Source organism: Schistocerca gregaria, chromosome 3 (assembly GCF_023897955.1).
Source record: "Schistocerca gregaria isolate iqSchGreg1 chromosome 3, iqSchGreg1.2, whole genome shotgun sequence".
Taxonomy (NCBI): Eukaryota; Metazoa; Arthropoda; class Insecta; order Orthoptera; family Acrididae; genus Schistocerca; species Schistocerca gregaria.
In genome coordinates, this window is record NC_064922.1 from 198,554,572 (window position 1) to 198,569,270 (window position 14,699).

Here is a 14,699-nt window from a genome sequence, read left to right on the forward strand (position 1 = left end):
TTTGTCATCTTGGCCTTAGAGCAGGTGGATTGTTCTCAACATGGATTTTGAGTGAGCTGCCCTTCCTTGCCACACCTATCCCTCTTTCTTCCATGAGGATGGAACTAACATTTCTGAAAGCTAGGATTTTTTCTTCTACTTTTAAATGTATCTATTGCATCCTGAAGGTAATTATGGCCAGACATTCTGACCCATTGCAATTTTATAGATACAATTTTATAGTACGGGCAACATTAATAGCAACAATAAAGTGATTACATGCAGGTTCTTTACAAAACTGTTCCATTGCTTGTTAAGGGCACTGTAGTAAAATGACAGGCAATCCAAAGTGGATTGGAAGGTAAATATACAAACCATATTATGTTAATTACAAATTTTTATCACCATTTTATGAATAAAATAACAGTACATTACATAAGTGAAATGGGCAAGCACATTTGTTCTCTGCTTTATTTGAGAGCATAGTAAATGGCCTAGCCTTATGAAGTCATTGCCAACATGTCACATACTGGCATCTCAATAACCACCGACAGGAGAGGTTCTGTTTCTTGTTGTTTGACAACAAAAACACGTACTTCATCAGAAATGTTCAGATCTGACACACACTCCACTATTGTATCAAACTTATATGCCAGACTTGGAACAAGCATAGGCACCTGAAACAAATACACTATGACTAGGACTACTCTATAGTGTTTATAATTCAAGTAATTAAAAAAATTTGCTTCACCTGCTTATCACATTGCTAACTTACTTTGTGCATATTTAAAGCTACATTAGATAACTGAAGCATAAGACTAGAAAATAACTCTTCCTCAAATTAAAAGGCTAACTGATACAAACACCCATAATATCCACTGTTTCAGTTGCGGAATAAATAAATTGCACTGGTGTGCATCATGCTGAAACCAAAACCATAATCATAAGTACTGCTCATTGCTTCATGTATCTGCACTGTTTTGATAAAGAGTGTCTCTAGACCTCCAGGAGCTCCGTCATTTGTGGCTTGGTAAGTTTGGTGCATACAGGTTTTCTGTGCGTGTATAGGGGGCGGGGGGAGGGGGGGAGTTGCCAATCATTGAGGACTCTAATCTCTGGGCATGTTTCAATGACTGATATCAGATGTGACAATGGAACATAGTGTGTCTTTTCTTAACTGCTTGTATTGTGAGGATGCAACAAAACTCTATTTACAAATAAATGGTATAGCTCAAGTAGTGCTGTGCTTTGGGGGGTTGGTTGGCTCTTGAGTTGAAACAGGCATCAGCTGGCAACTTCTGCAGCACTTGCTACAAAATAGTTGTATTAGGCTTGTGCAGATAATGCTGGTCTCTGTCTGGAGCCACCTTTATTTCCCTAGCAGCTTGTGGGACTTCTTTAGACCCTGTCCAACAAAAGAACTTATAGAGTATGGGGCAAGTACTGTCAGCAAATCCTGTAATATCATATAGAATAATTGTAATGAAGCAGAGCTAATAGCAGAGTTGGACAGAAAGATTCCACATCACCAGAACTATTCTCAGCAGTCCTACACTAAGTTTCCAATATGTCTGAAAATGCAAATTTACAATCAGTGTGTATTACCAGTTCTTAGTAATGAAAGGTAGATATGCCCTTTTAATGTGCAAACACTCTAAAATGGTGATTTGTGCAGTGTGTAAGGATCGATGAATGTTGGGAATTTCCAGGAGAAATAAGACAATAAGCAAAGTGATCAGGGAATTAGTGGAGTGGAAGATATAATGACTGTATTGAAAACAAAATGGAATTGGGCAGCACATGTAGCTGGACAAATGAATTATATATGGACCAAGGAAGTTCTTTGCTTGATTTCAAGAGATAAGAAAACACCAAAGTGATGACCTAATGGAAGGTGGGTAGATGACATAACAAAAAATGTGGGAGCATTATGGATCTATGTTGATGAAGACTGCGACAGGTAGAAAAGTCTAAAGGCAGGCCTAGTGGATGTCAAATGGCTGATAATTATGACATATTATAGTAAATTGTAAGTCTCTACCAATATGGTTTTAGTTGTGAAGAGTGAAGGAGGTTCCGAGGTGTCCCTTTGTTCATTCTATATACAAATTGCTATAAATGGAACTACATGAATTTGCAGTACTGAGCAATGATCATTCTGCACATAACTTAAGTAATTATAATAAAGTCACAATCACACAAAAATTTATTTGTTGTTACTTTTTACTTTTCATTGCATTCACCATCAAAACTCTAATACACAGCATAAAATAATTAAATGAGAATAAAGAAGCATACAAGACAAGGTTACAACAGAATACCTAAAGTCATAACAAATAATGATTGTCCAATTAAATTTTTAACATAATAATTTAAGTACGGAACTGCTGGGACACTTAAAAACATCAAGAGAGTGGTAAACAGTACTCATACGATAGAGAGCACATCTCCTTGTCAGGTCACTAAGCTTTTGGAAGCAACATATCTTGAGGAGTTTCCAGACATGATATGACTTAACTGTAGTTAAGGTGTGGCACATGCAAAGGTATAACAGATGTGGATAATGATGAACTAAAGCTAAGGCAGAACAGACAATGCTGATGTTTTGGATGATATTCAACAAACCAGCCCTTCCAGAATATGTCACAGATTGCGTCATGCACCTTACAATACACTCTTATACTAAAAATCAATTAGAATGATGCAAATATGAACATTTTGGTCATAACAAGTTGGCATATAAGGGTCAAGCAGCATGCAACAAGTCTGTAGAAAATGAGCATGATGCAAAAATGTTCTGCTCATTCCCAGACAACTGTGTCTATTACAATGATTAATGTCCTGCAAGGAGTAGAGAAACCTCCTTTGTTCAGAAGAATGTAAGATATGAGAAATAACAGTTTCCAAATCGATTCCAAACACTAGTGCACAGAAGTCGTTTGAGAGAATGCAACCACTGACTTTTTCAGTAACTGCAACAGTGAGAAAAGTTAGTGTTATCAGAGCAAAATGCCTCGGACCTTTGGAGGTGACGGAGTCCCATCTCTAATTGACAAACCAGAGACTCCTAAGATACAACTCGGCAAACAAATGGTAATGAGATGGGGAGCTATTAATATCAATGGGGGCTACTCCGGGAAGAAGGTAGAGCTGGCAGAGGCTGCAAGTAAGATGGTGTTGGACGTTTTAGCTGTTAGTGACATTCGGGTAAAAGGTAAGAAAGAAGAGGAAGTGGGAGAATACAAGGTCTACCTGACATGAGGCAACACAAGAATAGCACAATGAGGTGTAGGGCTTTACATCAGGAAAGAAATGGAACCCAGCGTAGTTGCAATAAGGTATGTAAACGAACAACTGATGTGGATAGATTTGACAGTGTCTAGCAGGTAGGAGAAAATATGATCAGTAGTGTTTCAGATTTTGATGTACAATGGGATAGGAATGATAATGGAATTAGGATCACATTTGAGGAAGTGGAGAAAATGGTCAATAGATTGCAGTGCAATAAAGTGGCTGGGATGGATGAAATTAAGTCGGAACTCATAAAATACAATGGAATGTCAGGTCTTAAATGGCTACCCAGAATAACTGAAATGGCCTGGGAGTCAGGACAGGTTCCATCAGACTGAACGAAAGCAGTAATCACACCAATCTTTAAATGTGGAAACAGAAAAGATTGTAACAACTACAGAGGTATCTCTTTAATCAGCGTTGTGGGTAAAATCTTCTGAGGTATTGTTGAAAGGAAAGTGCAAGTATTAGCTGAGGATAAATTGGATGAAAATCAGTGTGGGTTTAGCCCTCTTAGAGGTTGTCAGGACCAGATCTTTAGCTTACGGCAAATAATGGAGAAGTGTTATGAGTGGAACAGGGAATTGTATCTATGCTTTGTAGATCTAGAAAAGGCTTATGACTGGGTTCCTAGGTGGACGTTATTGTCTGTTCTACGAGATTATGGAATAGGAGGCAAACTTTTGCAAAGAATTTAAGTTCTTTACATAGATAGTTAGAGTTGATGGTAAACTGAGTTCATGGTTCAGAGTAGTTTCAGGGGTAAGACAAGGCTGCAACCTGTCTCCACTGTTGTTCATATTATTTATGGATCATATGTTGAAAACAATAGACTGGCAGGGTGACATTAAGATATGTGAACACAAAATAAGCAGTCTCGCATATGCGAATGACTTAGTTGTGATGGCAGATTCGATTGAAAGTTTGCAAAGTAATATTTCAGAGAGATCAGAAATGTAAGGACTATGGTATGAAGATCAGCATCTCCAAAACGAAAGTAATGTCAGTGGGAAAGAGACATAAACGGATTGAGTGCCAATTGGGAGGAACAAAGTTAGAACAGGTGGACAGTTTCAAGTACTTAGGATGCATATTCTCACAGGATGGCAACATAGTGAAAGAACTGGAAGCGAGGTGTAGCAAAGCTAATGCAGTGAGCGCTCAGCTACGATCTACTCTCATATGCAAGAAGGAAGTCAGTACCAAGACTACGTTATCTGTGCACCGTTCAATCTTTCGACCAACTTTGTTGTATGGGAGCGAAAGCTGGGTGGATTCAGGTTACCTTAGCAAGAAGGTTGAGGTTCCAGATATGAAAGTAGCTAGGATGATTGCAGGTACTAGTGGATGGGAACAATGGCAGGAGGGTGTCCACAATGAGGAAATCAAAGAAAAACTGGGAATGGACTCTACAGATATAGCAGTCAGGGCAAACAGGCTTAGATGGTGGGGTCATGTTACATGCATGGGAGAAGCAAGGTTACCCAAGAGACTCATGGGTTCAGCAGTAGAGGGTAGGAGGAGTCGGGTAGACCAAAGAGAAGGTACCTGGATTCGGTTAAGAATGATTTTGAAGTAATAGGCTTAACATCAGAAGAGGCACCAATGTTAGCACTGAATAGGGGATAATGGAGGAATTTTATAAGGGGGACTATGCTCCAGACTGAACGTTGGTGGTGGTGGTGGTGGTGGTGGTGATGGTAAAAAGGTTGATATGATAGCTGTACCACTTAATTTTAAAAACTTTTAGATCCAAAGACTGAACATGGATTAGTAATTTGTAGAAATTTTTGATAGGATTCACTTTGTGAGAATATTCAGTTCTTGCCAGCCTGTGCATTGACATATCAGAATTAGACTTAGCTCTGGTGTAGTGTTCATGAGTTTTCATATACATATACAATTGTGAGTATTCTGAGACTGGAAAAAAAGACAATGACAGTGCTTTTGTGCATGACTTTCTTTTGTATTTTTAAAATATTCTTGATGTGGGGGGGAGTGTCCCCATATAATCAGACCACATGGTGTATTTGACTGGAATGGTCCAAATTATGCCACCATAAGGTACTCCAAGCTCACTAAATGAGGTATGACACCATAGATATTTTTTCACATATATGATCGATAGGTTCCTCCCAGCAGAGTCTGGAGACAATGTAAATACCTAAAAGTTTTACTGACTTATTTTCTACTTCATTTGACATTTCCACTAGAAGTTGTTGGGTTTTATTGCAATAACACAATAGTTTATTAACTGCAAACCAGTCCAAGGCCATATCAAGAATTTCTTTTGTGGTGCAGTAAGTAGTGTTGTATCATCAGCATAAAATATGATAGAGTGAGCTATGTTATTAGGCAAATCATTGATTGCTACAATGAAGAAGAGGGGTCGGAAATAGATCCTTGTGGAACAGCAGAGCTGATTTCCATTGAGGAGGAATTAACTTTTCTGTCCGAGACAAATTGTTTTCTGTTGCTTAAATAAGAACAAGGCACATGAAATGTGCTCCCATGCATCCCACACAACTCCAGCTCTCCTAGTAGTATGTCTACAGGAATGCAATCAAATGCTTTGCTTGGATCACATAATAGCAGTGATACCATGTTATTGTCTTCAAGAGCTATTAAAGTTTGATCCATAATTTCCACAACAGCCACTGTTGCATTTCTCCCCTTGAGAAAACCATACTGATTGTTACACTTTTTTCATTGTAGCTGCTTATTTGTGTGTAAAGCAATGCCTCAAATGACTTTGATAATATTGGCACAATTGAGACTGCTTAGTAGCTTTGGGGAAGTTGTTTGTCCCCTTCTTTAAAAACTGTGATAACTTTTGACACCTTGAGTGATTCCAGAAATACTCCAAATTCTGCAGCAGTTCTTCAAGCCAAGCCCCATGTGCAATTCATGCTAGCAGAATCTTGCTACTGTACTTTATGTTTTTTTTCAAAATCAACCAAATTTTTCAATTTTATTTGAAAGAATATCAACAAATTTGTAAGGTGCGTGAAATTATAAAGATATATGAATACACCATCTAGCATGATCTCTGTGAATTCCATTGCAATTGGCGATGAGATATGTATGGCAATACAGGATCTCTTTGCCGAAAGACGGATCATTATTGATGATGAAATGACAGATTTCAACAAAGAAGATGAATTGGGAGAATATGATGCAGTAAGTTTCACTTTTTCTTGAATATTTTCTCTTTTGGACGAATGAAAAAAACAAATACGTTCCCAAAGAGTACGTTTCAGAACTGACAGATTATGTGCCTCTGTCCTACAAGGAAAAGGCAGCTGCTTTTTCAGCAGCTCATCCTAAATGAAGCTTGAAAAGTCTGCAGTCTCACGGAGTTTTGTGATTGGAACATAAATCGATATTATATCGATGGAAAGATGATGTAAAATGAGGTGGAACTTGTCTCGATAAATGGACAACCATTGATTGTGAGACATATGAAAGGTTCGTCAAAGTGAGGCAGAATTTGGAACAGGTAAATCATATTGACATGAAGTATATGTCTACTATATTGTAAAAAATGAGAATGGCTTGTGAAAATAATACAAATTTTTATGAGGTCAGGTGACAACGAGAACTCTACAGCGGTAGGCAATGAACACTGCTCTTCCCATTTTATTGGAAAACTTCAATTTCGTGGCTGGCCATGCTTGGGTTGAGTGGTTCAAGAAAAAACATAAGATTTGGCAAAGAAAAATCAGAAAGTTCATCAGCTCTAAAGAATCTGCGACAATAGACGGAGTTTTAGCAGCTGCTGAACAATTCCGAAGAATACTTACGGAGAATTTTGACCTTGACTTCGTTAATCAACAATGATCAAACTGGCTGCCAGTATCAGGCAACTTATAATAGATCACTTTTGGAAAAAGGAACGAAAACCGTTCTCATCCGTAAAAAAGATTTAAACAAGACTACTCATTCTTATATGGCCCAGTATGCCATAACAGCCTCAGGAAAAGTGATTCCATATGTTTTTTATGTATGCAAGAACCGTCCAGAAAATTTGGTCCTAATGTTAAAAAACGAGTATACAAATTAACTGGGAAATACAGAAATGTAGTCGTGTCCTCCATGAAATCTGGCAAGTTCACAAAACCGGTGTACGAAGAATTTTTGCGTCCTGTAATTCTTCCTTATGTGGGACAGACAAAATTTTTGTACAATATTGATCTGTGGGGAGGGAAAACCGATTCAACTTTATATGATCAATTATTCACTGATGAAAGGAAAGCTAGCACCTGCACCCTAAAAGTGATTCCATCAAAGTGCACTCCTTATTGCCAGCCCTGCAATGTTTATTTTTACCGACAGGTGAAAATCTTCACGGAAATTATTCAGAATGCTTCTGACTTGATGAAAGACAATAGAGAGACCGCTTCCAGGAAAGATTTGATAAAATTACATCTGCTAATCCTACATCAATTCAGCGCCCCTAATTTTGAAAGCATGATTAAATATGCATGGTTCGCATCGAAATTAGCAGATGAAAGAGAAATCTTTTTGAATGGAAAAGAATTGTGTTTCCCAGTATCACTTATGAAGAAACCGTGTGCCTGCAAGGTGGTTGCTTTTATAAAATGTGTGTGGTGCTGTGAAAATTTGTGTTTCGGTTGTTTGTATGATAAGTATCACCCACAATATTGTTCTGGCACATCACACAATGTGGATGCTGAAATATAAGATTTTGTAATACTGTATGACAGGAAAAAATAATAACTGAATATATCTTTATAATTTCGCACACATTACACTGTTTGTTGATATTCTTTAAAATAAAACTGAAAAAATTTGGTTGATTTTGAAAAAAAAAGTAATTAATGAGTGGGATTCGAACATGGTACCTCCAGAGTGATAGCCGTTAACCTTACCCCTGCATTACCCTGACCTTTTCAGTGCAGATGTAATGTTATGGATATAAAAGGCACACAATAAACTCTAAATCAGATTTTCTCAAAAACCAAGGCCTGTTGCTAAAAAACTGGATAGCCAGGTCCTCAGGATAAGTGCCTATACAACATATTTGAAGTGCATCAAAATCCGTGATTTACAGTATGGAGGGTCCCCTTGTTAGTGCCATCATTTTGGTGTAATTCAGTAACAGATATGTATAACTTAATTATATTGTGCTACTGAGCTCGCTGTAGTTGAACAACATCGTCACTTCTTCTGCCAAGAAATGGTAAAAGAAAATTTTATAGGAAACTCTACTCAGTCTGTAGAGAATATAGCTGTTCCATAATAAATCACTGCAGATCCCAACTTCCTCACCTCAAAACCCTTAAATCAGCACTTCTCAACAGCATTTGAAAGATTGTTTATTGGTTAAATAAACTTCCATCTCATGCATGAAATTTAATGACAGAATTTCAGTGTATGAAGAAGTTCGATATTAGGTGCAACGTACCTCAATGAAAGGTCTCTCCACAATGTACATTTTGTCATCACAGTGTACAACAATGAATAATCCCTTTAGTGGCACATCTTTAGACATATTTTGAAGCATAAAGACTAATCTGAATTTAGGGCCCAATCCTAAAACCTAAAAGCAGAAATATATGTCATCTAGTTAAAATGAGCACAATAATAAATGTAACATGAAGTAAAAATGTAAAACAAAACAGACAAACAGCTCAATTCACCATGAAGTTTTGCAGAAGTCAAAAGTTCCAGCAGTTATATAATGCCATGTTCCACTTTTGGGATTTATTATGTCGTCAGTTTCTTTTTGCTATTTAACTGTTTTGAAAATTATTAAAAGTTTCATGAGACAAAATCTGTGCAAACTTTTACATTTTCTATTTTTACATAGTATTTGGGTTCAAATCCATATAATCTCACTGAAGTATTACAGTTGAAATAATGATAAATATGATATGGGGGTTATGGGAATTAATTCAAAAGGTTATGGTAATTAATTCAAAATTTCTCTACAGCCATCCACATCTGGGTGTTACAGAATTTCACTAAATTTATCAGAAGTACCATCCAGGCATTTTGCTGAAGAGTGCATGGCCAATTTTCCTCCCTTCCATATACTATCTGAGCCTGTACTCAACCTCTCATGACCTCATTGTCAACAGAACATCTTTCCCTATTAAGGTCTCAGTATCTATGTAACTGGAAATGATGTAGAAAAGAGGGAAGAACTGGCCCCAATTTCTCATGAAACTGTCATAATTCTCAATTTTAATGATTTTGGGCAACAGCAGAAAATTTAAACTTAAACCAGAATGTCCACTGAGGTTTCAGATCTGCTCCTTCCAAATGGTAATTTTGTACTGTAACCACTGTATCACTTTGCTTGGGTCCATACATTTTACTTACATTATGCATTGCAATGCATTTGATATCAATATATTTTCTTGAATACTACGGTGTGTAAAAGGGCAATTACAATGTTTACAAAAAGTAGACGTGTGTAATTTTTTGTAAGTAAAGTGGCAATGTGGATACCTCAGATTCTTGTACCAACTTAGTAGTTTCATATAAACGAACAGTTTTTGTAATCTTTAAATTTAAGTTTGAAACTGATAAGTTAATTACTGAGGTTCTAGATTTTTCACTATTTCAGATTGTGATATGTAATACAGCAGTTGAAATTTATACTTAAAACAAGATTTAAACTTTCAAAATCAAAAGATGAAATTGATTGATGATATCAAAAGTCTTCAAAATACATCTTCATTTTTACTAAAAATGTATTACTCTTATCATTATTTTCTGCATAGATCAGAAGTCTTTCTGTGGAGCAATACATACGTGGGCAGTTAACTTGAGTGGTTCTTTGCTTGAAACAGGAAGAGAACAGCTCTGCAAGGCTTGCACACATGCCCTGGCTGCAGTGAGGTGCATTTGAAATAAATTATGTTGGAAAGCCTGATGTATCTCTGAAATGTTAAATAATAATAGCATATAACATCATCTTGTATTTCTATGTCTTAAAAAAATTGAAAAATGAAAAGAGTGGAAAAAATAACTGACATATATATGCATTAAGTGACGTAATTCCAGGTGATGCATGTCATACTAGGCGTAGTACACACTGTAATGTGGAAATGTTCAGATATCTTGTAACTACATGCATAAGAAATTTGAAATATTCCATCAAATAAAAATCAAGCAAATTCATTCATAGCTCAGTTGACCACAATTAAATGGCATTGTTCTACATGTCTTGGATAAATTAAATTTTGGCGGCCATTTTCTTTGATTGGTTTAAGTTTGTTTCCTTGTAAATATACTGCAATAACAGATATTAAATCTGCAAATAAAACTTTGAATGCATACAATTTGTTTCTGTCTCAATTTGGCGTCCTATAATAGACAAACAAATTATTTCCTTGAAAATGCTGTGTGTAAATGTATCCAAAGATGTAAGCCATCAAAACCGGTTACTAATCCCTTGTATTGTTATTTTGGTTTTCAGTCCAAAGATTGACTTGGTGCAGCTCTCCAGATTGGCTGATACTGTGCAAGCCTCTTGATCACCAAGTAACTGCCTGCAGCCTGTATCCATTTCAACCTGGTTGCTATATTCATGCCTACATCTTCCTCAATAGTTTTTACCATGCCACACTTCCCTCCACAACCAAACTGACTATTCCTTGATGCCTCAGGATGTATCCTATCAACTAATCCCTCCTTTTAGTCAATTTGTACCATAAATTTCTTTCTTTCCCCAGTTCGGTCCAGTACTTCCTCATTAGTTATTTGATCTATCTATTGAATCCTCAGCATACTTCTATAGCATCACATTTCACAAGCTTTCATTCTCTTCTTGTTTGAATTGTTTATCATCCAAGTTTCGTTTCTGTACAAGGCTACACTCCAGACAAATACCTTCAGAAAAGACTTCCTAAGACACAAATTTGTATTAGATGTTAACAAATTCCTGTTTTCTACATCCCATTCTACAAGCCACCACACAGGCATTGCTAAGAGTACTTTGTACCATTACAGTAATTTCCTTTCCTGTTCCATTTGCAAATAGAGTGAGGGAAAATGACTGACTATATGCCTTTGTATGAGACTTAGTTTCTCTTATCTTCTCTTCAGGGTGCTTACACAAAATTTACACTGGAGGCAAAACAAATTTCTGTAGTCAGTCACATTTATTTTAATAAATTTTCCATGTAGCGGACAGTTTACTAAAACAAATAATCAACCTGATAATAATAAACTTTCTACACAGTGGAAGTTTATGGATATATCATCCATAAAATGTTTTGGCAACCTGCAGCACTGTCTAGCAGCAGAGGACAGGAAATAATTTTAGTTTTACTAATACCACTTCAGTCCACAGTGATTCTTATCACATTTTGACAGTCACAAATATAAGATAATAGCTGAAAACCTTATAAATGACTCATAATGTATAGTTTATATGAACTCACAGCATAAAATAACAAATTTGTAACAGTGGCATCCAGTAATCCATATTAACAAATAAGCAAATAATAATCTCCTGCCAGTGGCTCTTATTGGCTTCCACATTTGAACCAAAGTCAATTTAATGATTAGTTACTTAAGAAACTAACTTGTAAGCCACACGTGTGAAGGATACACATACCTCTGTAACACTGACGCTCACGCATTGTTTGTTCAACAAAAAGCCTTGTCTTCTTTGGTATAGGAACTTTAACTTGTTGTCCTGGCACAAACCCATCGGTGGTTGTCTGTGTCACAAAGTTTGCTGTTCTTTTAAGAATTTTCACCATTAGACAACCAGCTGAAGTGACAGAAATGTTATGGTTAAGTGCACAGTTTGCAATGGTTAAGTACACAGTTTTTCCAAAAATAATGTTTCAGCCCATAGATTACATTTTGTAAAAGTGATTTTATTTCCTTGTGATTGTAATTAATTATTTATATTAGTGTTAACTTCATACCAAAATTGAAATTATCAAGGTATGGCCCAATCAGACAAACTGTATACCTGGTGATTAGGCAGCAGTATCTTCAGCAGTGATTTGACAGAAAACAGGTAGTGTACTAAAGGAAAAATAAAAATTAAACACTGAGTAGAAACTTTTAGAAGGAGCATTATTATCTTACCTGCAGAATTAATAAAAAATAATAATAATGAAAGGTGCTCTGGACATATAACACATACAGCACATACAGGGTGTCCATAATTAAAGTTCCAGTTCCAAAACACCATGGAAAGAGTTCTGCTGCTCAGAATGATGTCAAATTTGAATAGTGTATTATTGGCACAGAGGGAAAGTCATAAAAAAAAAATTAATGACAAAAATTTTACCAATAGATGGTGCTGTAGGCATCTTAATGTAAATGGGGTTAGCTACAAATACCAGATGAATCACAATACAATGGATATGATTTGAATTGCATTTAGCACCATCCGTACTGTTCAATGTGCATCACTGCAGAAGTTCAGCAGTCAACATTGCGGCACTGTTAGTTAAGTAAGCGCATCCACCATAGCAAGGTTGTACCACATTGGATGGGAAAAATTGGTTTTTAACTGTCCTGAGCCTGGAAATTGCGCAAAATGCAAAACTACATCAGTTTATAACTGGCGTGAGACTGGCGCAAGACGTGTTCAATACTTTGCCTGCCACAAGCTGAAATCAAGAAACAGCATGTTCCACAATAGATCAGAATGTCTCAGGGGTCGTGTTCAAAATGCACTTTCAGTTCAGCTAAGTTCGTAATTGGAGCACTCAACACAGCATTATCCAAATAATCCCACAGCCAAAAGTCACAAGGATTAGGATTAGGTGATGGATCTAGATTAGCCACTGGCATGGCTGTCAGCAGAGCCCGTGGATTACACAGAGGTTGGAGTGCCATGAAGCAAAATCTCTTGAACCGAATAAAAGAAGATACAATCTAAGAGTCCTGATAGAGTAGTAAATGTGAAATTGTTAAACATAGACAACTGATTGTGAAAAAAGTAATGCAAAAAATAAAAATAAAAAAAGTGAGGGAGTGATCATATGAATATGAAAAGGAGGGAAAAAATAACAGAAGAGGTCAATGTAAGTTGTGACCAAGTGCGTGGGTAATATCAGATCTGTGCAGTATAGAAGCTACCATCTGTATAAAACACTGGATACATATGGAACATGAACTCAAATCCTAATACTGCCATCCTGATTTAGCTTCCTGTGGTCTCTCTCAACCTTCTGAGACAAAATCCAAGATGATTTGTCCAACAAAAATGATGGAAACTTTCTGTCATGCTTCCTAACAAAATTAAGCTAGAGCCCCTTCTCTAATAATTCAATATCAGTTTATATTAAACTCTAAGCTCCCACCCCACCTTCAAAGTTCTTAGGTACTGGTTCTGAGAGTATGAATGCATTCACCCTTCTGGTGAAGCACACATCAAGATCACAGCTATTTGGTGGGTAATGTTCCTGGCACAGGCACAATGCTAGCAAGTTGGACAGTGCAGGCGCAGCTGTGAATGGTGAATATCACAAAGGGACAGGCTTCTACAGGCAGGTGAAGATTTCATTGCCTCAAAAACTGCGAGAAACTCAACATCATATGCATTCCAGTCACATTGTGACCCTAAGAGCTTCTATAAGAAGAAACTGTGTGGCTGATGGCTACTCACTAACACATTGTTGAAGCACTGTGCCTATGGCAGTTCGGCTGGCATCCACAACCACAGCAGTTCAGCATTGTGCACAGGGTGAGCAACCAGCAGGGCTCTTGTGAGGCTCGATTTGGACTCAATAAAGCTTCTCTCCATTGTGTCTGTCGAGATAACAGGTGTCCTTCCCTACAAGAAGGGGCCATATAGTGCCACAGTTAGTGGTTCCAGCCCTGCAACGGCCTTAGACAGATGGTGCCATCATGCTTAGTCTTTGACCATCTGTGGGCATGGCTTGTTGAAGACCACTTATACTTTATCCAGTAGTGGCGTGGACCTGCTTATGTGTTGTGTCACACCTACTGCAGAATGATGGCATCTGAGTGTCTGCCACCTGCACAATTAAAATGTCTGTGGCTCCTCCCAAACCGTGGCTGGGCCTAACAGTCAGTGAGTAGACCGTCAGCGAGTGATGGTGGTGGCCACTCCAAAACTTCAATTGTTTCCTGCAGCAGGCATCGGCATGCACCCTGCAAAACTACATTCTGCTTGAGTGACCCAGCCAAGCACCCAACCAGGTAATGTGGAGATGTGGTACTCTCCACATCAAAGAGTTAAGTTTGCACCAAGAGAGCGGTAGGCAGTGACATTGCCAAAACAGAACCAATGAACTTCACAAAAGCCCCTACCACTGTCAGCATTGAATCTCCTGTCCACCACTGTTCTTCAACCAAGACATTGCGCCCCAGGGATCAGAATCTACCGGATTGGTAAGCCTGCACTTTATCATTGTTTCAGTGATTGTAGCTAGGATAACTTTTTCATTACTCATGCTTGGCAC

At 37.5% G+C, this 14,699-nt stretch overlaps 1 protein-coding gene across 1 annotated transcript in view; it reads right to left on the reverse strand.

Moving 5' to 3' along the window:
- Nucleotides 1-291: 291 nt before the first annotated feature.
- Nucleotides 292-14,699, reverse strand: part of LOC126354526 (Bardet-Biedl syndrome 1 protein homolog) — a 150,502-nt gene continuing 136,094 nt past the window's right edge. Inside the window, exons 9-12 of the mRNA XM_050004253.1 lie at nucleotides 11,864-12,022; nucleotides 10,054-10,181; nucleotides 8,699-8,833; nucleotides 292-656 (exon numbers count right to left, since the gene is read on the reverse strand). Of these exons, the coding sequence (XP_049860210.1) occupies nucleotides 480-656; nucleotides 8,699-8,833; nucleotides 10,054-10,181; nucleotides 11,864-12,022 (599 nt within the window). The 3' untranslated portion in view covers nucleotides 292-479. The remainder of the gene's footprint in view (nucleotides 657-8,698; nucleotides 8,834-10,053; nucleotides 10,182-11,863; nucleotides 12,023-14,699) is intronic.